Raw genomic sequence first — 23,504 nt, 5'->3', positions numbered from 1 at the left:
ATGCTCCCCTGGATTGTGGCCCAGGATTGTGTGCCCTACCACAGCACAAAACTACAGCATGAAAGGTTTGAGGAGCACAACTCCAAAATCCCTGCTCCAGTTCTGATAATTAACTGCCCGTTGATGCATGTAGATGCAACAAACTGGGATGCACTCTGTATTCACAGTTTTTTCCATGAATCTTTTGATAGATACTGACCATTGCAGATCAGGAATTCCCCACAGCAGCTGCAGTTTTGGAGATGCTGTGATGCTCTCAACTCTTAATCTGCTTTTAACACATCAATGTTGAGCATAAAATGTGCATTTGTCAACGATATTTCCCAGGTGCCACAGGGATGAGCTAGTTAGTGTCAGTGGTTGGAATGTTGGGACTGATCGGTGCATGTGACTTACTTTAGCAATGGTCTCATGGAACTTGAAGAGTGGGTCCAGAGTCTCTGGTAGCTCAGAAGTAAAGTGGGCCTCTGACAACAGACTGCTGGCCTGAGCAACAACAGAAGAGAATGGGAGACTGTCACATAACACAATAGCTGTTTTCCTTCTGTCTCCAAAAGTTTGATACAATTTTTCTTTCTGACTGTACACCAACTTTACACCGTCTATTATTTTTTTAAATAAATCAAGTGAATCAATTCAAATCATAACTTGATGCTAAAACTCAAGTATTTCTTTAGAGGAAAACCACGTTTTGACTTGAGAATATTGTTGTATGCACATGTATGAGGTAGCTACGAATAATAGTAGGATTATTATGCAGATAAATAAAAAAAAACAAGTTATTCAGATCTTGTATGATTTATATTAGCGGAAGAATAAAACAAATTTAAAATTACAAATGAACACTTTAAATATTTCAAGAAATATTTATAGATGATTTCGCCAAACATCTTTCCAGTTAGTCTTTCCAGTGTTAGTGTTTTAACTGTTAATTTTGATCTTTTTTCTCCAGGCATTTCTTGCAAAACCGTCAACAATTTGCACCATAATATTGGATTGTTTGGAGATCACGTCTCAAAATCTCAAGAGTGCTGCATCCATCTAAAAGGTTTTTACCTCTTAAATTTCAGTCATTCTTGCCCATTTTATGTGACATAAAATTGTCCTCATGCACACCTTGATTGGAATGTTGATCAGTTTAATCCCAACAAGGATGAAGCTGTTTCTAAAAAGTGGTTCTTCCAAGATCCATATCCCTGGTGTTGTGACAGTTTTATGCTTGGATGATAAAGCCTGCCAAGCCTGCAACCCTGACAGGTAAAAGGGTGTGAGACCAGTCAGGCCCATGGACTGGGGCTGAAGCAGGAACACGTGTTTATCGTACCCCAGTCCCCTGGCCTTCTCCAACAACAAACAGTCCATATCTGTCCGAAGCAGGTCAAAACTGTACTTTACAAAGCTGTGTCTTTGTGCTGCCTATAGTGTGAAAGCTGTGAAACGAGATGCGATGTCCACCAGTCCCTGTCCCCCATCTTGTACCAGCAGGTCAAGTACTGCAGACCTCAGCCAGTGCTGCCATGGCTAGAAAAAGTCCACAATTGCCCTCTGGATTCCTCCGATCAGACTGCCTGGTGATGATAAGATTGTCAGTGTGTGCGAGTCAAGATGACCAAGTTATGGACAATCAGGACCCTGTCCCTGTAGGAATGCTGAGGTAGCATCCATTTCTGCTTCGAACACACCTTCTCCATAACATGCCCCCAGTTCTTCTTCTCAAAGTCTTTTGTCCTAATAAATGCGCCTAAGACTTTTAAGCCTGGTCTTTCCCAGCTGAGGTTTCCTGGTAGCTGTGGTCTGTCCCTACCTGTCCACTGCCCAGGCTGTAGAGCTCCACTCGTCTCCCAGTTTACTTTGCCAGACAAGGCTTCAGACAAGTGTCAGGCTATCAGATAGGGTGTTGACATCTCTCTGATCTCTAACAGCATAAGATGACACCAAAACTCCTTATAGTCTAGATTATAATTTGATCAGAAGAGGTTCATTGGCCAACAAATATAACTGTTCAGAAATAGGATATCCCTGTCCAATATCCAACCTTCCTTTTATCTCTAAAGTTCTAGAGAAGGTTGTGGTGACTCAGTTACTGGAGCACCTGCAAAGGAACAGCCTGTTTGAGATGTTTCAGTCAGGCTTTAGAGCTCATCACAGCACAGAAACAGCACTTCTTAAAGTCACTAATGATCTTCTCATAGCTTCAGGTCATGGACTGGTCTCTTTGCTGGTTCTGCTGGACCTCAGTGCTGCTTTTGATACAGTTGATCACAGCATCCTGTTACATAGACTGGAACATGTCATTGGGATTAAAGGGACAGCACTAGACTGGTTTAGATCATATTTATCTGATAGATACCAATTTGCTCATGTCCATGGTGTTCCCTCCTCATACAGTAGGGTTAGCCATGGGGTTCCTCAAGGTTCTGTACTTCGACCAATCCTCTTCACCTTGTACATCCTTCCCTTAGGGAACATTATTCGGCAGCATGGGATACATTTTCATTGTTATGCTGATGACACTCAGCTTTATTTACCCATGAAACCAGAGGAGACAGATAAGTTAGACCTGTCTTAAAGACATAAACTCCTGGATGTCTTCAAATTTCCTCCTCCTTAACCCAGGAAAAAACTGAGGTCATGGTGTTTGGTCCTGGACCTCTCAGGGATAGATTAGATCATATGATCACTCGAGATGGTATCTCATTAACATCTAGTCTCTCTGTGAGGAATCTAGGAGTAACTTTTGATCAAAATCTCTCCTTCAACTCACACATTAAATTAGTCTCTAGAAGTGCCTTTTTTCACCTGAGGAACATCACAAGGATCAGGAAGCTACTGACGCGGCATGATGCTGAAAAGTTAATTCATGCTTTTGTTACTTCCAGGCTGGACTATTGTAATTCTTTATTATCAGGGTGTCCAAACAACTCTTTATGAAGCCTCCAGTTGATCCAAAATGCTGCAGCCAGAGTTCTGACAGGTATTGACAAAAGAAATCACATAACTCCTGTAATGGCGTCGCTTCATTGGCTGCCCGTTAAATTTAGAATAATTTTTAAAACCCTTCTTTTGACCTACAAGGTCCTCAGAGGCCTAGCTCCATCCTACCTGGAGGAGCAAGTGATACCTTATCAGCCCAATAGACCGCTCTCAGAATGCTGGTCTACTTGTGGTTCCCAGAGTTTCTAGGAGTAGAATGGGGGGCCGAGCATTTAGCTACCAGGCCCCCCTGCTATGGAACCAGCTCCCTGTCCAGGTACGGGAGGCTGACTCCATCGCTACTTTTAAGATCAAACTTAAAACCTACCTCTGTGAAAAAGCTTATTGTTGTGAATTCTGTAGTTCCAGTTACTATCATAGATAGACAAATTATCATACTTAGGGGGTCGTCTAATCGTTAGGTCACATCTTAGCTATGCTGTTATAGGCCAAGGCTGCCAGGGTCCGGAAACATGATCACCTGACAGGCCTCTGTCACCCCACTGGGTTATGGTTTCCTCTCCTCTCCTTTCCTCTCCTTTCCTCCTCCTCATCAAGCAGACTAGTTATGATGATTCCTGTGTAGTTTTTCTGCTTCTCCCCCCCTCCCCTCTCTATTTATTTACAGGTATCGCTGCCTTCGGAGCTGCATGACGACCTCCGGCCCTAACCCATTGTATAGTGTATTTTTGTGTGTTTCTGTGCTCTGTGCCTCTCCTCTCCTCTCCTCTCCTCTCCTACCTATTCTACCCTCTACCTGTCCTCCCCCTTCTCCTCTCTCTCTACCCAGCCGGCCATCAGCAGGAGGGTCCCCCTGCATGAGCCTGGTCCTGCTCAAGGTTTCTTCCTGTTAAAGGGGAGTTTTTCCTTGTCACTGTTGCTTGTCTGGGGTTAGGCCCTGGGATTCTGGAAAGCGCCTTGAAACAATTTTGATTGTATAAGACGCTATGTAAATAAAGATTGATTTGATTTTGATTTGATGGTTGGGGTTCTCCTCCTCGTGCTGAACTTTTCCCTTTTTTCCTTTGATCTATATGTACCTACATTGATTGCTGCAAACCTGACGTTTTTCTTCTTTTCTCATTCATTTCTTCAGCCAGGAAGGTGGGATGGGTTTATTTTGAACTGATATCTGACAGCTGTTACTCTAATCTGTCTCTGTAGCTGAAGCCAAATCATCCGGGATTTTAATCTACTAGAGCCTCAAACATGTTTACTTCAAAGTAGCACCAATAATGTTAAGGATAACATGTTCTACTTAAGAACAAGGCACTAAAAGTTAAGTTACTGTTAATTGGCAGCAGGAGGAGTTAACAAGTGTAACCTTAAATGCTCCATTCCAGGCACAGTTCTTGATAGCAGAATGTCATTGTTGGGGTTCAGAGTGTCTTCACAACTAAAAACCACCCCTGATTATTGCCCTACACAATTTCTGAGCCTTTCATCTGAGCCTTTCATCTTCTTCAAACTTACAAATCCGGCAGATGTTGGCAAAGGTTTTTGATTAATTGCCTGTATTTTCTACCTGGTTCAATAAATTATGTTTTAAAAGCCAAAACCCAGGCTGCTTCAGTAACTAATCCCTTAAAGGTGTTTGTATTTTTGTGAGGACCCTGGATAGGGTCTGGTACACTCCATCTCTGCGGCAGTTATTTGATTATACCCTAGGGCACCACAGGAGCTGGAGAATCTCAGCCAGTTGAGCCAGTATGAAGGTAGCCTGAATTTGGCAGCCATGGAAGACAAGATGGAGAGAGAAAGTGGGAGGTGATAGAATAACAACTGGCATTGAGTGGATCAATAGAGCATCAAGGTTCTTTCCACTCTGATGGGGTTCCCAAAGAAAGTGCACAACGTGCTCTTATTGTTTCTACCCGACAAACTGTGAGTGAAACCACATCACCCCATAGTGTTATATGGGAATTAAACCAGGAAACTGCACCTTAATGTACCGATCAGAATTTCTAGTCGGTAAACGGTGAAAACTGCTAACAACTACACATTTTATAAGGACAGAGAGCAGAATATTATTGGCAGAGTGGGTGGGAATGAAGTTGACCCTCCTCCTATATGAGACTGATGAGTACATCTCTAATCCTCATGATTGAATGTTACATAACCATTACCCACTCAACATATTTGTTGGAGAAAGATCCAGATGTGCTTGCCAACAGAGATTTTCATCTCATCAGCATGAAAGGCATAGTGTGGGCAGGTCTGACCACCAAAACAAAATATGCTACTCTACTAAACTACTCTATCAAGAACTCCAAAATATGTAGTTCACACGATGCTGAAAATTCTGCCCATTCCACGATGTGGAAGTGCTTTTTAGCATTGTCGACATGTTCCGTTAATCTTTTAAAGAAAACATTTTAATCTAACATTCAAAGAAGAGTATAATTATGTTCATTATTTACATTAATGTTCCTACTTTGTTAAATTTTAATTTAACAAAGATAGAATGTTGAAGATGTGATGATGTAAAGATGCTCTGGGAATGTTGGTGAGGTCAGCGATTACAAAAAAAGAATAAAAAATTACCATATCACATGACAAAGGAACAACAAAGGAAAGATATTCACAAAGAATGATTTTTAAAAATTAAAATATTGTTCAGGTCTTGATTACATCATGTTATTTTGAACACATTCTATCAACATTACGTAGGACAAAAAGGGTCATTTCAAAATATTTTCAGGATGTTTTCATGCCTTAGATTACTAAAGGTGTATTTCCACTGCCAGAGATTCCTGGCAAATGCTAGGTGCATTGTCTCTTAGGCTAATGCTAGCTTTAGCAAATCAGTGCTGAGTAAACCTTAAGCTCCATCCAGGACATAACCTAGAGCAGAGACTTGGTTCGGTCCCGTAAAAGTTCCTGTAAATAGTTGTCGGGGAGGTTCCTGCAGTAACGCACCAACGACCCTGTAAAGTTACCCTGAAGTTTATGCTGTGAAAAAAGTACCTAAATAGCATGTCTCTGTCCGTATTTTTTATAAATAAAAAAAAAGGACGTTGTACCTTGAGCAATGAGGACATTTTGGAGACAATGATTAGGTAATCAATTGTTATTTTAGAAAATATTATGGATTTTAATACAATGAATTTTTCCAATCCAATAGCAGAGGAATAACATTTTAAAGAAATATTTGAAAATGGTTTGAGGATGTTAGTCAATCAATCAATCAATCAATCAATCAATCAATCAATCAATCAATCAATCAATCAATCAACCAATCAATCAATCAATCAATCAATCAATCAATCAATCTTTATTTATACAGCGTCTTATACAATCAAAATTGTTTCAAGGCACTTTCCAGAATCCCAGGGCCTAACCCCAGACAAGCACAGTGGCAAGGAAAAACTCCCCTTTAACAGGAAGAAACCTTGAGCAGGACCAGGCTCATGTAGGGGGACCCTCCTGCTGATGGCCGGCTGGGTAGAGAGAGAGGAGAGGAGAGGAGAGGAGAGGAGAGGAGAGGAGAGGAGAGGAGAGGAGAGGAGAGGAAGTGACACCTCAGGTTATTCCAAAAGGTTTTGATCATGTGTTTACAAGTTTAAAACGTGTCAGACTCAGCCCTGCAGTGCAGTGCTCGGCGGAGGAAGCTGCTCTGGCAGAAGGGGATGTTGTGGGACATGAGTTTCAAGTCTGCTTCCCAGGATGAACGGGGCCATCGTCATATTCGTGGATAACAAGGCTAAGGTTAGCGAGCTGGAGGAGACAGCCACAAGAGACAGGTAATGATGATCCTCAAAGACAAAGAAAGTCACCTGAACCTGTCCTCTCTAAATGTTCATGGCTTTAACTACATGGTGTTTGCATCCTTGGAGAACATGAGGTGATTTGGCTGTGGAGCAGAGGGACGTCATGTCCACTCCTGCCCCTCAACCATTGCCGCTGGTGGGGCTGTGAGTGAGGCTCCGCGGTCTTCTGCTGCTGCGGACTGGCCCCTGCATCAGCCACGGCTTTGGGTGATTCTGCCGTTGTCGTGGGGCCGGTGGCTCCTGTTCCAATGGCGCCGTTCGCAGAGGGTGTTCCCCCCACTGCGAGGTCACCCTCGGACGTGGAGGCCCCGGTCACGGTAGAGAAAAGTATTGTGTGAAAGCGTCCCAAAGCTTTATTTGATCCATCAGTGGATGAACCTTTTGTCTCACAATCGGATTGTGAAGTTGAACAGCCGATGGATGAAACTAGGGTTGTCATAAATAAAAAGACGGAAATAAAAGGGTAATCCCAGAGGAAACAGCAGAAGGCATGTCTGATGACGAGTTAATGAAAATTTCACAGAAAAGGAAAAACATTGTTGCAGAGCAAAAGAGCAAGCCTAAAAAAACAAATAAAGAGGTACTGGTGTCGGCTGAGCCAGAGGGTGACCTGTCCCAGTCTCAGGACAACGCTGGACCGGTTTACTCCCCAGCTCAAATTAAATCTTTCCTGTCCCTGCTGTGCACAGATTACAGAATCCTTTCCAAGGCTCTGCCCTTTAGACTGAGGGAGGTGAACTCTGTCTTTGTAGCCATGGTCCGAGCACTCTATATTGGCATCATGAGTGTTCTAAAGATCAATCGTGGGCTGAGCGCTCCCATTGAGATCCAGAGAGGGGTGAGGCAGGGCTGCGCTCTCTCTGGGATAATATGTGCGATAGCCATCGAGCCTCTGTTGCACACATTGTGACAGAAATTAGCTGTTGTATGTTTACCTCAGTGCCCTGTGTCTTTTAAATTATTTGTTTCTGCTGATGATCTGATCGTTTTAATCAATTCACAGCAAGATATTGATGTTTTAACCAAAATTATTAATGAATTTGTTTTTATTTCATCAGCCAAGGTTAAATTAGGGAAAAAACAAGGCTTTGATGTTGGAGGGGGGCTAGGGAGAGGTCTCACGCTATGCTGGGGTCTTCAGTGGAAGACAGGACGACTTCGCTTCCTTAGGGTCTTCCTGGGGAAGGAGGAGTTCATGGGAAAGAACTGGGAAGACTCCCTTGAGAGAGTTAAAGGTCGGCTGGAGAAGTGGAGGTGGCTTCTCCCAAAGATGTCCTTTAGGGGACATCATTTAGTGGGACACTAATTGCAAATAATCTGGTCTCCTCCTCCTTGTAGCACAGGATGAGGTGCGTTGACCCTCCGGCTCCCCTCCTTAGCCAGAGTCAGTAGGTTTTAGTTGATTTTGGGACAAGCTCCACTGGATTCCACAGATTGTTATTTTCCTCCCTAAATATGAGGGGGTCAGGGTTTGGTCCACTTGAAAAGTAGTAGTGCTACTTTTCGTCTATAGTTCTTGCAGTGTTTATTTACTGGGCCAAAAGACACTCTGTGGAGACCGTTGTCCCGCTGTATCCTGCAGCATCTTCATGGCTTTAGTCAAGATTTTAATCTATTTCTAATGAACACATCAGAAATGAGTGCATCTCCTCTGCCTTGTTTTTATAAGGGTATTTTTAAGGTGTGTGACATGTTGGTTAAAGAAAAGAGGGAGCAGGCTTAATCGGTGTACTGGCTCCTGCGAGAGCTGGTTTTATGGGGGACCAAGTTGGAACTTCCCAGCTGGGCGGGGGAGTCGATATCCAGGAAGATGGTGACTGCTAGAGTTGTCACACAGGGCTAGGTGGTGGCGTTTATGGGCCTTCAGATGGATGACCCCTCTGGCCTTGCTGCCCAGCAGGGATTACTTTCACAGAGGACTGTGCAACAGCTGCTGGACCACTGGAAAACCAAGCTTTCGTGCCATGACCTTCTGCTTCCGACCTCACCCACAACCACGGTGGTAGAGGAGAAACCATCTCCTGCCATTTTCCTGGCACTGGATCCATTGGGGAAAACATTGTACAAGATGCTGGGGAAGACCACGAACAGGCGCAGACTGAACCAGAGAACTGACACACCCTGGAGAAGATACTTTGGCCTGGCTCCAGACTGCAGGCCTCAGTGGAGGGTGCTGTACAAGCCTCCACTCTCTAAGAGACCTCCACTGGAGAGTCCTACATAGCATCTTCCCAGTAAACTCATTCTTGTCAACCATTAATGAAACGGTGGAAGACAAGTGCCCCTTTTGTGACCACAGAGAGACTGTTTTTCTTTCACTGTTTTTATTAATGTCAGCATCTTTCACCATTGTTTTTATTTCTACAAGATGCTTTTTCATGGTCTGGGGAATGTTATAACAAGCAGTATTTTATTTATGGTTTTAGATACACAGGTCTTCAGAAGCACACGTGTCAGCTTTTAAACTTTGTTTTAGGGCAGGCCAAGATGGTGGTGTATTTAAACTGTAGGAAGAAGGTAGAGGAGGGTTTTATTGTTGAATCTGCCTCTCCCTCTCTCCCCCTCTCTTTCTCTCTTCCCTCTCTCTGACTCTCTGTCTCTTTTAATTTCCTTCCAGGTGTTTGTGTTGGGCTGCACGTGAGCTGCAGGAGAGCTCATTGGATCATCATTGCTGAGGCCCTGTCTCATCTCCATTGGATCAGGGCATAGAAGGGAGGCTCAGAATAAGCTGTTTTTGCTTGCCTGCTTCTCAGACATTCTGGCAGCTGTTTTATTGTTGTGTGAGACTACAGCTTCTTGTTCATGTTTGTGGTGGCAGACAGGTGCTAAGGAAGCCTGGGGTACCTCTACATCTGCATCATGTAGCTTGTCTATGTCCAGAAACACTAGGTGAGGTGGGGGCCCACTCCAAGCTTTTCTCACTTTCTTCATTGAGATATTGCTGTTGAGCATCTGGGACAGAGCTAGAGCTCATTTAGTGTTTCTTATTGATTTTCTTTGGTTGGCCTCTCTTTAAACTTCCTTTTAAGCCTCCATCTTTTATATAATTACATCTTCAATTTGGCACAAGACGTTGACTCAACCTTATGATTGTGTGTTATGCTTTCTTATCACTCTTAGCGCCATCAAAAGGAAGGTTTCCAAGGTAGTTTTCTCTGTCAACTGGACTGGGTTTCTTCTCTTGAAGACGTTTCGCCTTCTATCCAGAAGGCTTCTTCAGTTCTGAAATCGCTGGGGAGAGAGCTTGAGAATATATAGCCCCTGGACCATTTGCATGCTAATGATCTGGGTGGTCACCTGAGAGTCGTTAGCAGGGTCGTTGGTCGGGTCGTTGACCTAGTTTCTGTTGAGATGTCTCCCCTTTGTCTGCTGGGTCACATGGTGATGAGTCACTGGGTCTCTTGGAATGGTGTGAATGTTTGTTTTGCTGTTGGAAGGAGTGGAGGACTGCATTGTATGTGGGTGATAGGAAGTGCCTCAGGCCACCACCCCTGTTTAAGGATGGTTTCTCCAATTTAACATGGATAGCTTCCTTGACCCCCCTTTCGAACCAGCGGTCTTCTCTGGCCAGTATCCGTACTTGGCTGTCCTCGAAGGAGTGCCCACTCTCCTTTAAGTGTAAGTGGACTGCTGAATCCTGACCCGAAGAGGTGGCACGTCTGTGTTGTGCCATTCTTCTACACAGAAGAATGGCACAACACAGACGTTGTGCCGAACCAGCGGTCTTCTCTGGCCAGTATCCGTACTTGGCTGTCCTCGAAGGAGTGCCCACTCTCCTTTAAGTGTAAGTGGACTGCTGAATCCTGACCCGAAGAGGTGGCACGTCTGTGTTGTGCCATTCTTCTGTGTAGAAGAATGGCACAACACAGACGTGCCACCTCTTCGGATATGTACACAGACGTGCCACCTCTTCGGGTCAGGATTCAGCAGTCCACTTACACTTAAAGGAGAGTGGGCACTCCTTCGAGGACAGCCAAGTACGGATACTGGCCAGAGAAGACCGCTGGTTCGAAAGGGGGGTCAAGGAAGCTATCCATGTTAAATTGGAGAAACCATCCTTAAACAGGGGTGGTGGCCTGAGGCACTTCCTATCACCCACATACAATGCAGTCCTCCACTCCTTCCAACAGCAAAACAAACATTCACACCATTCCAAGAGACCCAGTGACTCATCACCATGTGACCCAGCAGACAAAGGGGAGACATCTCAACAGAAACTAGGTCAACGACCCGACCAACGACCCTGCTAACGACTCTCAGGTGACCACCCAGATCATTAGCATGCAAATGGTCCAGGGGCTATATATTCTCAAGCTCTCTCCCCAGCGATTTCAGAACTGAAGAAGCCTTCTGGATAGAAGGCGAAACGTCTTCAAGAGAAGAAACCCAGTCCAGTTGACAGAGAAAACTACCTTGGATACAATGACCTGGATGACTGAGAATTTACACAGACAAAAGGAAGGTTGTAACAGCAGCCTTTGTGGAATGTTATATTGCAGTTGTTAAGGTCTCAGAACATTTATTAATGTTCTGGGTTCGATACCCAGGGCAGACAAAACATGGAAGGTGTTCTGGTAGTAGGGGAAGGTGCCAGAAAACCATCAGAGCACTGCTGAGGTGCCCCTGCACTGAACCCATAAATGCTCATATAGGGCCCTGTGATTAACTGGGGACCTGCCTTCAAGCATTGTGGACCCTCCCCATTACCACGAGAGGAATAAAGTGGTGAAGAAAATGAGATGTCACATGTCAAAGAAGAATGTGGACAAGTGATATTATGACAGTGTTTTGTTGTTGCCTCAGTTTTGGTGCAGAATGTTTTAAGAACATGATATGTAAACCGAGGCATGTTTTGCCTGTAACACTCTAAACCTATTTAGGTGACAATATTCAGTTAAAAGATGACAGATGATATTTATAAAATGTTCTTCTAAGATTTAAAAATATCATAAGGTCAACATTTTTGCAGAAATATTTTTAAAATGTTTGTATACATTGTTTTTTCTAAACAAGCTGTCTGTTGCTTATGTGCCTGTTTGTCCAGGGGTCAGAGCATGATGCAACGACTGTAGCAGAGACACAGACACATCAGTTCTCTCTGGGACATCAGCAGTAGTCCAATTACCGATAATGTCAATGGTGCATTCTGAAAGAGCAACAGAAGACTGATATGGGCATTATTATTTTGAACAAGAATCTTCATTGTTCCACTTGTTAGTATGCTTACCTTCAAGGAGGCACCACCTAAGGTGACATGGTTAGAAGTGTTATGGAGAGGAATGGAAGGAATACCCTTGGGAAGCTGTAGCTTAAAGGGGATGAAAAAAGATCCAAGACCCAGTATAGTCCCTAAGTTTCTTGTAAGGTTTTTAATCCTACCCTTATACCCAACGACAACATCCACTTTTCTGGAGATGCTGTATTGATAAAGCTGAGTTGAATCAGGAGAGCTATGGTCATGAGGAGTCTGTGGGTTGTGGGGAGTAACTTCTGATTAAACTACAAACAGGGACTCAAACATGGCCTCCACAACCACAGTGCCCACATTGCATACATGCCTTTTGCTCTGCCTGTGTGTGTGTGATATCTAACAGCTGTTACTCCAATTTGACTCTGTGGTTGAAGCATCATCTGGCATTTTAATCTACTAGAGCCTCAAACATGTTTACTTCAAACTTGCATTGCAGTTACACAGTAGCCCCCCCCCCCACTGATGAAGGCTCCTCCTTTTCTCCTCCTTTTGTCTCATCAAAAAATAGTTTTTTGATTAATCATTTAAAAAAATAGTGGTTGCAGCCCGAACTAGGATTTAGAAGTAATTTCAAGCTTGGCAGAACATCATGAGGAGGAGTTTCCATGACGGATGAATCTCTGCAGTGTTCGGATGGAGGTGGAGAAGTGCAGGCAGCGAGTCAGACAGCAGGTGCAACCAGAAGACTTCTACAGGTGAGTACTGCAGCTGATCCATCACAGGTCAGTGACCAAGCCACAGTAGAGCCCAGGTAAACACTGAGCAGGTATTGATATCCTGGAGCAGGACAGGTGGCTAATGCTAGTCCAAACACACCCAGGCAGACATAACCAGTGAAACAATGATCAGACTAATATCAACTAATATATTTCAGAAAAAAATTAGAAGTTCCTTCATGAGACAGCCACAAAAAGCTTGAAATCAAAGTCAATATTGAAGTTGCTGGTTTGCAGTAGCATCCAGCCGTTCAGCGGTCACACACCCAGAATTTTTTGCCTACTTGAAATCAATAACTTAGCCTGAAACCCAACAGAACAAATTGCTTCCCACAATCAAAATTGACCCTAAACACAAATCCACATGAAGAGAAACACTGTAGCCGCATTATTGCTGCACATCCATCCGCCCACTTACTATGTGGAGAAACCTGCGTATCAGACCTGTAAATGTACCGAATGTATCTATACTCGTGAGTGCATCAGTCTGCAGACACACAAACCCAAGCAGCATAGACACCAAGGACTACCAAGTCCAATCATTCTAACATGCTAACAGAACCATGTGGCCAAAAAACAGGGTCTGTAATCAGGGTGCAATCAGTGAGGGAGGAAAAAGAACAAATAGCAAAAACCATACTGCATACTGTAAAAATCTGTAGGAATAAAAATAACAACATGACTCAAGTGTTATGAAAAGGTGAGATGAGCGTGTGATTCACCACAATAATTATACAAATATAAATTCTGAGAAAAGTCCTATTCAGACAGAAAATTTGTCCTTTCCTAATGATCAATGTTCTTCTTCTAACAAATGAAAAGCTTGGGGCCAGCATCTCAGCAGGAGAACCTCGGACAACTCTGCAGGAAACAGTTTTTTTTTTCAGTAAAAGCTGGAGAGTTGCATAATGGTGCCACTTATGGTCCTGGAGCTGCTAGACCCTTCAAACACAGCAACAAAGACAGACCATTAGAGCCACCTTTGGCCAAAATATGGAACCAAAATATAAAAGTCTTGGTGCAGAGCCACTGGGCCTTCAAGGTCTCATTTAGGGTTTGTAGAAAATTAACATTTACTTCTTTAGACTGATGACATTGGAACCAAAATTTAAATGCAAATCTTATAATTTAGAGCATTTATCTGCAGTCAATGATGAATGGGCAGTAATTCAAGTAATAATACAAAGAAGTCCATTTTTGTCTTTATACAAACTGCACAAACATTTTAAACTGGTTTTGGACTCCACATATCAATGTTGGGTGAAAAAAGTCCCCCACTATGTTTGATGGCCTGTGACCATCAAGCCATGGAAACAAATCCAGAAAACACTGCTGGAGCAAAAGGAGCAGCCTTTTGTCCAGGGCATCTGTGCACGTGGCCTGGAAAGCACTGGCAAGAAGTGTCACTTTTTTGCATTTAAAAATAAATAAAAAAAAGTCATTTAATCCTAATTTAAGTCAGGACTGTTGAAATATAATGTGCACAAATAAACACACATACATTTCTATCTATGTGAGAACTTTCCCCAGTTACAATTACCCAGCTTACTCTAACCATCACGATTAACCTCCCGACCCTGAGCCTAACCCTGACCAAGACCCAGTTCTAACATCAACCTTAAAGCCAGGTCTGAACCCTTAAACTAAAACAGCCAATCCACGAGTCAACTTACTTTAGGGTTAGGACTGTTTCCATGGTGATACACAGGGACCAAGTTCTTTCCAGTTAGATCAGTTTCAGTTTCATCAGTCCACAAAACATTTAGCTCAAACCACTGTGTGGTGTCTGTGTGCTCGTTGGCAAACATCTTTTGGGTGAGCAGCACTTTCCTCGGTGGTGTCCTGCTGTAGATGCCCTGTGGTCGGAACCAGGACGAAATAAAATAACTGTACAAAGTGCAGAAGGAGCAGTGATGGTTTAAAGTTACGTTGCTATTGCTTATAGTTGAATTACAGAGTCTCTTGAGATTATGGCAGTACCTACATAGATAGATGGATGGTTTATGAGCAGCATTCAATTTATTGAAGATCCAAATCAAATCAATTGGCCATCGCAAATCCAAAAAAAATGTTATTTTGTTATTTGTTTTTAATCTAAGAGAAAAAAGGAAAAGTCAGCCTTTTTTTGGATTTCAAATTCAGGTTCAGATCAAACATACAAAATGGAAAACAGACCACAAGACAGAATTTGATATTAATATTTATTTGGTCGGGTTTACTTGACCCAGAAATGGGTCTGCGCACAGGAGTTTGGGTAATTTGGTAGCCCACCATGCAGATCCCAAAGGTGTATTTGGTATGTAGCACTCCAATATATGGTGATACATACTGATCTCTGTGCTATCCCTCATTATAATAGCGACAGCTACCTGTCTGGTGCTCACGGGTCTCTATTTCTAAGCAGCATGGTACTACTTTGGGGATGTTTCGATGCCATTTCATGGACATTTTGGACTTAATGTGGACAGCAGGTCATGCCTTGGCTGCTCTACCGTCAACTACATCCTGCTCAGTCACATAGCAGTACATGTCGCTAAGTTAGAGGCCTCAGAAATGTCATCTCTGGTCATTGTAGCAGAGAGAGAGAGGCAGAGAGTGCTGGAAAGTACAGAGCAGAGGTAAATAAGCAGCAGTCTTCAATTCACTGCTATTAGCAACTTGACTATAGTTGGGAGCAAGGCCTTGAACCAAATAGAGCCTTTTGAGCCCCAGACTGGTACACTGCTCAAGGTTTCTTACTGTTAAAGGGGAGTTTCTCCTTGCCACTGTTGCTTGTTGGGGGTCAGGCCCTGGGATTCTGTAAAGCGCCTAGAAACAATTCTGATTGTAGCAGATGTTATATTGTATAACTAATGATTGATTGATTGATTGATTGATTGATTGATTGATTGATTGATTGATTGATTGATTGATTGATTGATTGATTGATTGATTGATTGATTGGTTAGCATGTGAGTGGTCCTACCACCATGGGACAGGTAGGACCACTTCGGGATCTGCATGGTGGCCTATCCCAAAGAGCCCTTTCTGGGTCATTTTAACCCCACCAATTATATATTAAACGTAAATTCAGTCCTCTGACCCCGTTTAATATTTTTGTAGTTTTGATCTGAGCCAACAAATCAAATATATAAAAACAAACTTTTCCTTTTTTGTGTTAAATTAAAAAGAAATAACCAGTCACTTTTTCACTTTTTGATTTTTGATTGGCACTTGAAAATGCAAAGAAGGAATGATGCACAGATTCTTATTGTGGTGCCAGGCCTCTGCAGATGACAGGGATGTGTGGGGGAGGCAGCAAGGATCAATTAACTTGATGCCGCCCTTGCTGACGCTCCTTCAGATGGTCACAGATCCTCCACCAAATTTCACACAGGGTGTGGGACACTGGCCTGTCCTCAGGGTCCCTTCTAACATGAAATTACAAGCGGCCTGCTTTAAACTTGATAAAACCTGGGATGAGGCCAACTCTGGGTTTCCAGTTTCACAAAGCCACTTCAGCTGTTCTGAGTTGGAGCAACAAGCTCTGTGAAACTAACCTGCTTGCTAACCTGCTGCGGAGCCGCCTAGCGTAGCTTCAGCTAGCGGTCCCCCGGCAGCAGCCGAGCAGCCGGCTAGCCAGGGCAGCTGGGTGATGGTTCGCAGGAAGCGTAGCCCAAAACAAAGGCCCACGGTGCACCACCACCCGCTTCTCGTGGCTAACCGTTTTTCCCTACTCGGCGACACACCCGCTGAGAAACCGACCCTGGTAATTGGCGACTCTGTTTTGCGCTACGTGAAGCCGACTCCAGGGACCATAGTTAAGTGTATTCCGGGGCCAGAGCAGGCGACATAGAAGCAAATTTACGGCTGCTGGCGAGACGTAAACGTAAATTTGGTAAAGTTATTATTCACAACGGAGCCAACGACACCCGGCTTCATCAGTCGGAGGTCACCAAAATTAACTTGGAGTCGGTGTGTTATTACACAAAAACGATGTCGGACTCCGTAGCATTCTCTGGTCCCCTCCCCAATCTGGCCAGTGATGAGATGTTTAGCCGCATGTCATCGCTTCGTCGCTGGCTGTCACGGTGGTGCCCCGAAAACCAGGTGGCCTTTATAGACAATTGGAGCACTTTTTGGGGAAAACCTGGTCTGATTAGGAGAGACGGTGTCCATCCCACACGGGATGGTGCCTCTCTCATTTCTAGTAATTTGGCTAATTTTATTAGACCCAAAGTGACCTGACAATCCAGGGTCCAGACCAGGATGCAGAGTTGTAGTCTTACACACCTCTCTGCTGCTTCCATAGAACCCTCATCCACCAACAATAATATATTTAAAACTATAGAGGTAGTCTCTGTTCCACGGTTAAAAGTTCACCAAGCACAGAGCAGGGGAGCGGTCAATCACCATAATCTTATTAAAATTAATACTAAAGCACAAGTTGGAGAAACTAATATCACAATTAAGTGTGGACTGTTAAATATTAGATCTCTTCTGTGTAAATCCCTGTTAGTACATGACCTGATAGCGGATCATCACATTGATTTATTTTGTCTTAATGAGACCTGGCTTAATGGGGAGGAGTAGGTTAGCTTAAATGAATCTACTCTTCCTACCCATCTTAATTATCATATTCCTCGTGTTACTGGTCGAGGAGGGGGAATGGCAGCAATCTATCACTCCAAGTTATTAATTAATCCTAGACCAAAATATGGTTCCAGTTCATTTGAAAGCCTGACTCTTGGCATCACCCATCTGAACTGGAAGGCAGAAAAGCCGCTTTTCTTTGTAGTTGTATATCGGCCCCCTACTGGGCCACATTCAGAATTCCTATCTGAGTTCTCTGATTTCTTATCTGACTTGGTCCTTAGAACGGACAAAGTTATTATCATTGGAGACTTTAATATCCATGTAGACGTTGCAAATGACAGCTTTAGAAATGGCTTCGGTTCATTACTTGAGTCAGTTTGTTTCCTCCAGCACATAAACCAACCAACTCATAACTTCAACCACACCCGAGATCTAGTTCTGACTTATGGTGTTGAGGTAGAACATGTGCCAGTGTTCCCTCAGAACCCACTCCTGTCAGACCATTCTTTGATCACTTTTACATTTATGATTAAGGATTCTTCTATGCCCAGAACAAAGTCTTACTATAGCAGATGTCTTTCAGATAATGCTGTAGCTAAGTTTAAGGAAGTGATCCCTGTGCTGATCCCAGGACCACTGCGTGTTTCCCAAGGGATCAATCATTATAATCTTAGCCCTGCTGAGGTTGACTCTATTGCTGAAGGTGCAGCAACCTCACTGAGAATCACGCTTGATTCTGTTGCCCCCCTGAAAAAGAAAATAGTAAATCAGAGGAGATATGCCCCCTGGTATAATTCACATATCAGGACCCTCAAGCAGAAAGTGCGAAGACTGGAAAGGAAGTGGCATTCCTGTAAAATAGACAGCTATCATGTAGCCTGGAAAGACTGTCTATTAGTTTACAAAAAGGCCCTCCGCAAGGCTAGAACAGCTTATTTGTCTTCTTTAATTGAGGAAAATAAGAGCAACCCCAGGTTTATTTTCAGCACTGTGGCCAAATTAACTAAGAGTCACAGTGTTTTAGATCCACGTATCCCTTCTTCCCTTAGTGGTGAAGACTTCAGGAGCTTCTTCACTGATAACGTTCTAGCTATCAGAGAGAAAGCTAACCAGGCCATCCCAACAACTGGACCATCACCAGATGTGCTGACTGTGGGAACATACAGGTTCTCCAATGAGCCCTTAATCTCCTTCAGCCCTATATATTTTTCTGAGGCGTCTTCGCTAATTCAGAAATCCAAGTCCACCACGTGTCTTTTAGATCCCATCCCAACACACCTGTTGAAGGATGTTTTACCATTGATAGGCAGTTCTATCCTGGACCAGATCAATGGTTCTTTAGTGACAGGTTATGTACCCCGGTCCTACAAGGTGGCAGTGATTAAGCCGTTGCTTAAAAAACCATCACTGGATCCTGACGTATTAGCAAATTATATAAATATCCAACCTTCCTTTTATCTCTAAAGTTCTTGAGAAGGTGTTGGTGACTCAGTTACTGGAGCACCCGCAGAGGAACAGCCTGATTGAGATGTTTCAATCAGGCTTTAGAGCTCATCACAGCACAGAAACAGCACTTCTTAAAGTTACTAATGATCTTCACATAGCTTCAGATCATGGACTGGTCTCTGTGCTGGTTCTGCTGGATCTCAGTGCTGCTTTTGATACAGCTGATCACAGCATCCTGTTACACTGACTGGAACATGTCATTGGGATTAAAGGGATAGCACTAGACTGGTTTAGATCATATTTATCTGATAGATACCAGTTTACTCATGTCCATGGTGTTCCCTCCTCATACAGTAGGGTTAGCCATGGAGTTCCTCAAGGTTCTGTACTTCGACCAATCCTCTTCACCTTGTACATGCTTCCCTTAGGGAACATTATTCGGCAGCATGGGATACATTTTCATTGTTATGCTGATGACACTCAGCTTTATTTACCCATGAAACCAGAGGAGACAGATAAGTTAGACCTGTCTTAAAGACATAAAGTCCTGGATGTCTTCAGATTTCCTCCTCCTTAACCCAGGAAAAAACTGAGGTCATGGTGTTTGGTCCTGGACCTCTCAGGGATAGATTAGATCATATGATCACTCGAGATGGTATCTCATTAACATCTAGTCTCTCTGTGAGGAATCTAGGAGTAACTTTTGATCAAAATCTCTCCTTCAACTCACACATTAAATTAGTCTCTAGAAGTGCCTTTTTTCACTTGAGGAACATCACAAAGATCAGGAAACTGCTGACGCGGCATGATGCTGAAAAGTTAATTCATGCATTTGTTACTTCTAGGCTGGACTATTGTAATTCTTTATTATCAAGGTGTCCAAACAACTCTTTAAGAAGCCTCCAGCTGATCCAAAATGCTGCAGCCAGAGTTCTGACAGGTATTGACAAAAGAGATCACATGACTCCTGTACTGGTGTCTCTTCATTGGCTGCCTGTTAAATTTAGAATAATTTTTAAAACCCTTCTTTTGACCTACAAGGTCCTCAGAGGCCTAGCTCCATCCTACCTGGAGGAGCTAGTGATACCTTACCAGCCCAATAGACCGCTCCGCTCTCAGAATGCTGGTCTACTTGTGGTTCCCAGAGTTTCTAGTAGTAGAATGGGTTGGCCAAGCATTTAGCTACCAGGCCCCCCTGCTATGGGACCAGCTCGCTGTCCAGGTACGGGAGGCTGACTCCATCGCTACTTTAAGATCAGACTTAAAACCTACCTCTTTGAAAAAGCTTATTGTTGTTAATTCTGTAGTTCCAGTTACTATCATAGACAGACAAATTATCATACTTAGGGGGTCGTCTAATCGTTAGGTCACATCTTAGCTATGCTGTTATAGGCCAAGGCTGCCGGGGTCCGGAAACATGATCACCTGACAGGCCTCTGTCACCCCACTGGGTCATGGTTTCCTCTCCTCTCCTTTCCTCTCCTTTGCTCCTCCTCATCAAGCAGACTAGTTATGCTGATTCCTGTGTAGTTTTTCTGCTCCCCCCCACTATTCATTTACAGGTATCGCCGCCTTCGGAGCTGCATGATGACCTCCGGCCCCGCTGACCCGTTGTATAGTGTATTTTTGTGTGTGTTTCTGTGCCTCTCCTCTTCCTCCTCCTCTCTCTCCTCTCCCTTTACCCAGCCGGCCATCAGCAGGAGGGTCCCCCTACATGAGCCTGGTCCTGCTCAAGGTTTCTTCCTGTTAAAAGGGAGTTTTTCCTTGCCACTGTTGCTTGTCTGGGGTTAGGCCCTGGGATTCTGGAAAGCGTCTTGAAACAATTTTGATTGTATAAGACACTATATAAATAAAGATTGATTAGATTGATTTGACTGGCTGGTTTGCTTCAATGAACCCTGCAGACTGAAGCCAGTGGAAGATACGAGTGTTAATGCTGAAGTGCAGATACTGCACTGAAAAACTGACAGCTTTTTCTATTGGTCAACAGAGCCACATTTTGGTAGAAACAGTGAGGAAAGCAACATAACATGTCTCATCGGTCCATGAGAAGCAGGTTGCAGATGGGCGGAGTCAGCAGAGACAGTCAGTATTGACCTGTTTTGTTGTGATTAAAAATGCCCAAACCCTAACATGAGTTTTGAAAAATACAAAAGGCAGCCCATCTTTTATCACTTCAATACGGGACACAGCATTTAGTCTCCAACTATGGGACGATTCTCTTTCTCCAGCTCATACTCTGGAGTTCACCAACTCAGCCATTTTCTGCCACACAAGCTCCTTTACGGCTGTTATTGCTTTTTAAAATCCTCATTTCAAAATATTCTGGACTGTCTTATGCGGGCATTACTATTCCCAACTCCACTGTGAAGTAGGAGGATCGATGCTTGTTTTTACCTGTTGCCATGGTGACTCCTAGTATCTGCATTCCATTGAGGAGGGTTTTGAGGTCGTCATGCAGGAGCTTCAGTCACAGTAACTTTGACTCAGACTTGATTGAACTAACTTTTAACACCTGTTCTAAAACAGTTTAACACCTCAGAGTTGGACAGCCCAGAGTTCAGGGTTTGTTAAATCTGCTTTCTGAAATGGACCTCTGCTGGACAGGGGTAAGATTGAGGTACCAGTGGTAGAAGATTTTTTGTGAGGTACTGTATCTTGTAAGCATCTTCAGTTATTTATTTACACGACTGTTTGGGCTACACTACTACGCCTGAAGCTTACAAATCTTTCAAATAGGTGCTGTGATCCCCAGATTTCTTTCACCAAGAGGTTAGCCTCTGTATGTCCACCAGACAAACAGGATTCCAACCACGAAAGCAATCATGCTCATAACTAAATAGGGGCATATGTAAATTACATATTATAATGGATTCATTAAACCCAGTACATCCTCCTTGTGTGAAGATTGTACGATAAGAATTAGCTTCAATCTCCGCTTCTTTCTTAAACTCTTAACACAGACAGCTGACAGTGAGACCTCTCAGAAAACCACATTCATATGGACATTATGACTGCAGTTGGACATGGGGCCTTTGGTAGAGATATTCAGTGTCTCAAAAGTGACATTTTTGCCATTAATTTTGTGTAAACAAGACAATAACTTCAATGTTTTTGGTCAGAATGATTTTCTATTTACTGCCCTAAATATTTTAGTGATTTTTCCCATGACTGTGAAACCAGAAAGACACGAATGTGCACGAGGCAGTGGTGCTGAACAGTAAAATTAAAAAAAATAATAAAAAAAATAAATAAAGAAAAAACAAAGGTCAGAGGTCATGGAACCATAACAACTGAATAGTACACTTAAGTCCATACTTTGATACTTGTTTTGATCCAGTGAGTTGAGTACGGATTGACTCACGTTTGCCCAACAGTGTCCTAGAAATTGTGCACTGACTTTGCATGCACGTGTCATTGCACATTCCCTTTAAATTAATCCCAGCCTCGGCAACATCTTTCACCGGGCCAAATGAGATGCATGTTGGCCTGTCACTCTTTGTTAGGGCTGCATAGAGACACAAGCCATCGGGACAGCAGAGGCGCTGGGAGTTTTGCATGCATCCCCTCATGTTTGATCCTATTACACTCATTGTGTTCGCTGTGAGGGGTGAATGCAGATCAACTGAAGGACATCTGAGAAAAAGCTGCTTCTGTACCACACATCAATACAAAAAATGCCTAAATAACACCTACACAAAAGTATACACCAGACATGCAGCACAAGAACATAGTGGACATGTAGAATCTGACCGAAAACACACACCTACAGGCCCCTAAAGGCGTGTTTAACCTGATGTGATGAACCTCAGTCTGCTCAGATATATGTGGCGATTCATAGATGAAGAATATCTGGAACATAATATATAGCATCAGAATCTCCATTTCTCCCAGACAGAGACCTTAAAAATGTGAGACAATGGCACCATCCTGGAACAAAGCTCACTCTTTTGTTAGTCTGAAACAACCATGAATGAAATCTACAAACAGAGCTGCCATCCCATAGAGCCACCTAGCCAAGGTTAATCTAAGCCAACAACTTTCATCTAAGGCTGAAAAACGCTAATCGCCTCCTCATTGAAGCTCAAAGCAAGTTTCAAAGCATAAGCTGGTGATGTGCTAATGAATAAACTGCTTCCAGTTAGACCAGAAACAGAACTAGATTGTTCTCTAACCCTAAACCTGTGCAACACCATCATTTTTCAACTTCAAACCTGACCTCCCAGCCGGGCATTTCCCACAAAATTGACAGTTTGGTCCCCAAAGATAGAAGATTCCAAGTTTGGTCCTCAAAGATAGTCTCCACTCTTGATATATTTGTCTTTTGCAACAATTTCTTCTCTCATTTACTGCAGATCCCAAGAATATATGATCTCAAACTCTCAGGGGATTACAACAATAACTGTTGCCTCTTATATGTTTAGCAGCGGCCATAACGAAGGTGCAGTTCAGGTTCTTCACTTAGACATTAGCAGCTTCCACTATCATTTATTTAGATGTGTTATTGGATTAAATAGAGCATTTATTTTTAAGGGTGATATTGAACGTGTCTAGTTCAAGTTCATATACATATCTGTGATGATATCATTGAAAGGTGAATGCAGAGGTTAGGTGCTTTCTGCAGGCTTGCTTTGGCTCTTTGCACATTGTTGAGATAAGTTTTACCATCTCCAGACTGGGGAGTTCATTTAGAGCAAACCTTCACATGCTGGAAACACCTCCCTGACCTCAGCAATATCCCTGACCACAACTATATACAAGTGTCAGTGCTAA

At 43.2% G+C, this 23,504-nt stretch overlaps 1 protein-coding gene and 1 long non-coding RNA gene across 2 annotated transcripts in view; one reads left to right on the top strand and one right to left on the bottom strand.

Annotated features, from left to right (window-relative positions):
• LOC115247190 (uncharacterized) overlaps positions 1 to 16,384 on the top strand; it is a 42,187-nt gene extending 25,803 nt beyond the window's left edge. Inside the window, exons 2-3 of the long non-coding RNA XR_003886246.1 lie at positions 953 to 1,048; positions 12,621 to 16,384. This is a non-coding gene — a long non-coding RNA (uncharacterized lncRNA). The remainder of the gene's footprint in view (positions 1 to 952; positions 1,049 to 12,620) is intronic.
• naaladl2 (N-acetylated alpha-linked acidic dipeptidase like 2) overlaps positions 1 to 23,504 on the bottom strand; it is a 214,963-nt gene that overhangs the window by 30,356 nt on the left and 161,103 nt on the right. The window contains exon 12 of the mRNA XM_029828002.1: positions 397 to 486. Within this exon, the coding sequence (XP_029683862.1) occupies positions 397 to 486 (90 nt within the window). The remainder of the gene's footprint in view (positions 1 to 396; positions 487 to 23,504) is intronic.

Source organism: Takifugu rubripes, chromosome 20 (assembly GCF_901000725.2).
Source record: "Takifugu rubripes chromosome 20, fTakRub1.2, whole genome shotgun sequence".
NCBI classification, from domain to species: domain Eukaryota; kingdom Metazoa; phylum Chordata; class Actinopteri; order Tetraodontiformes; family Tetraodontidae; genus Takifugu; species Takifugu rubripes.
This window is presented reverse-complemented; position numbering and strand designations above follow the sequence as displayed.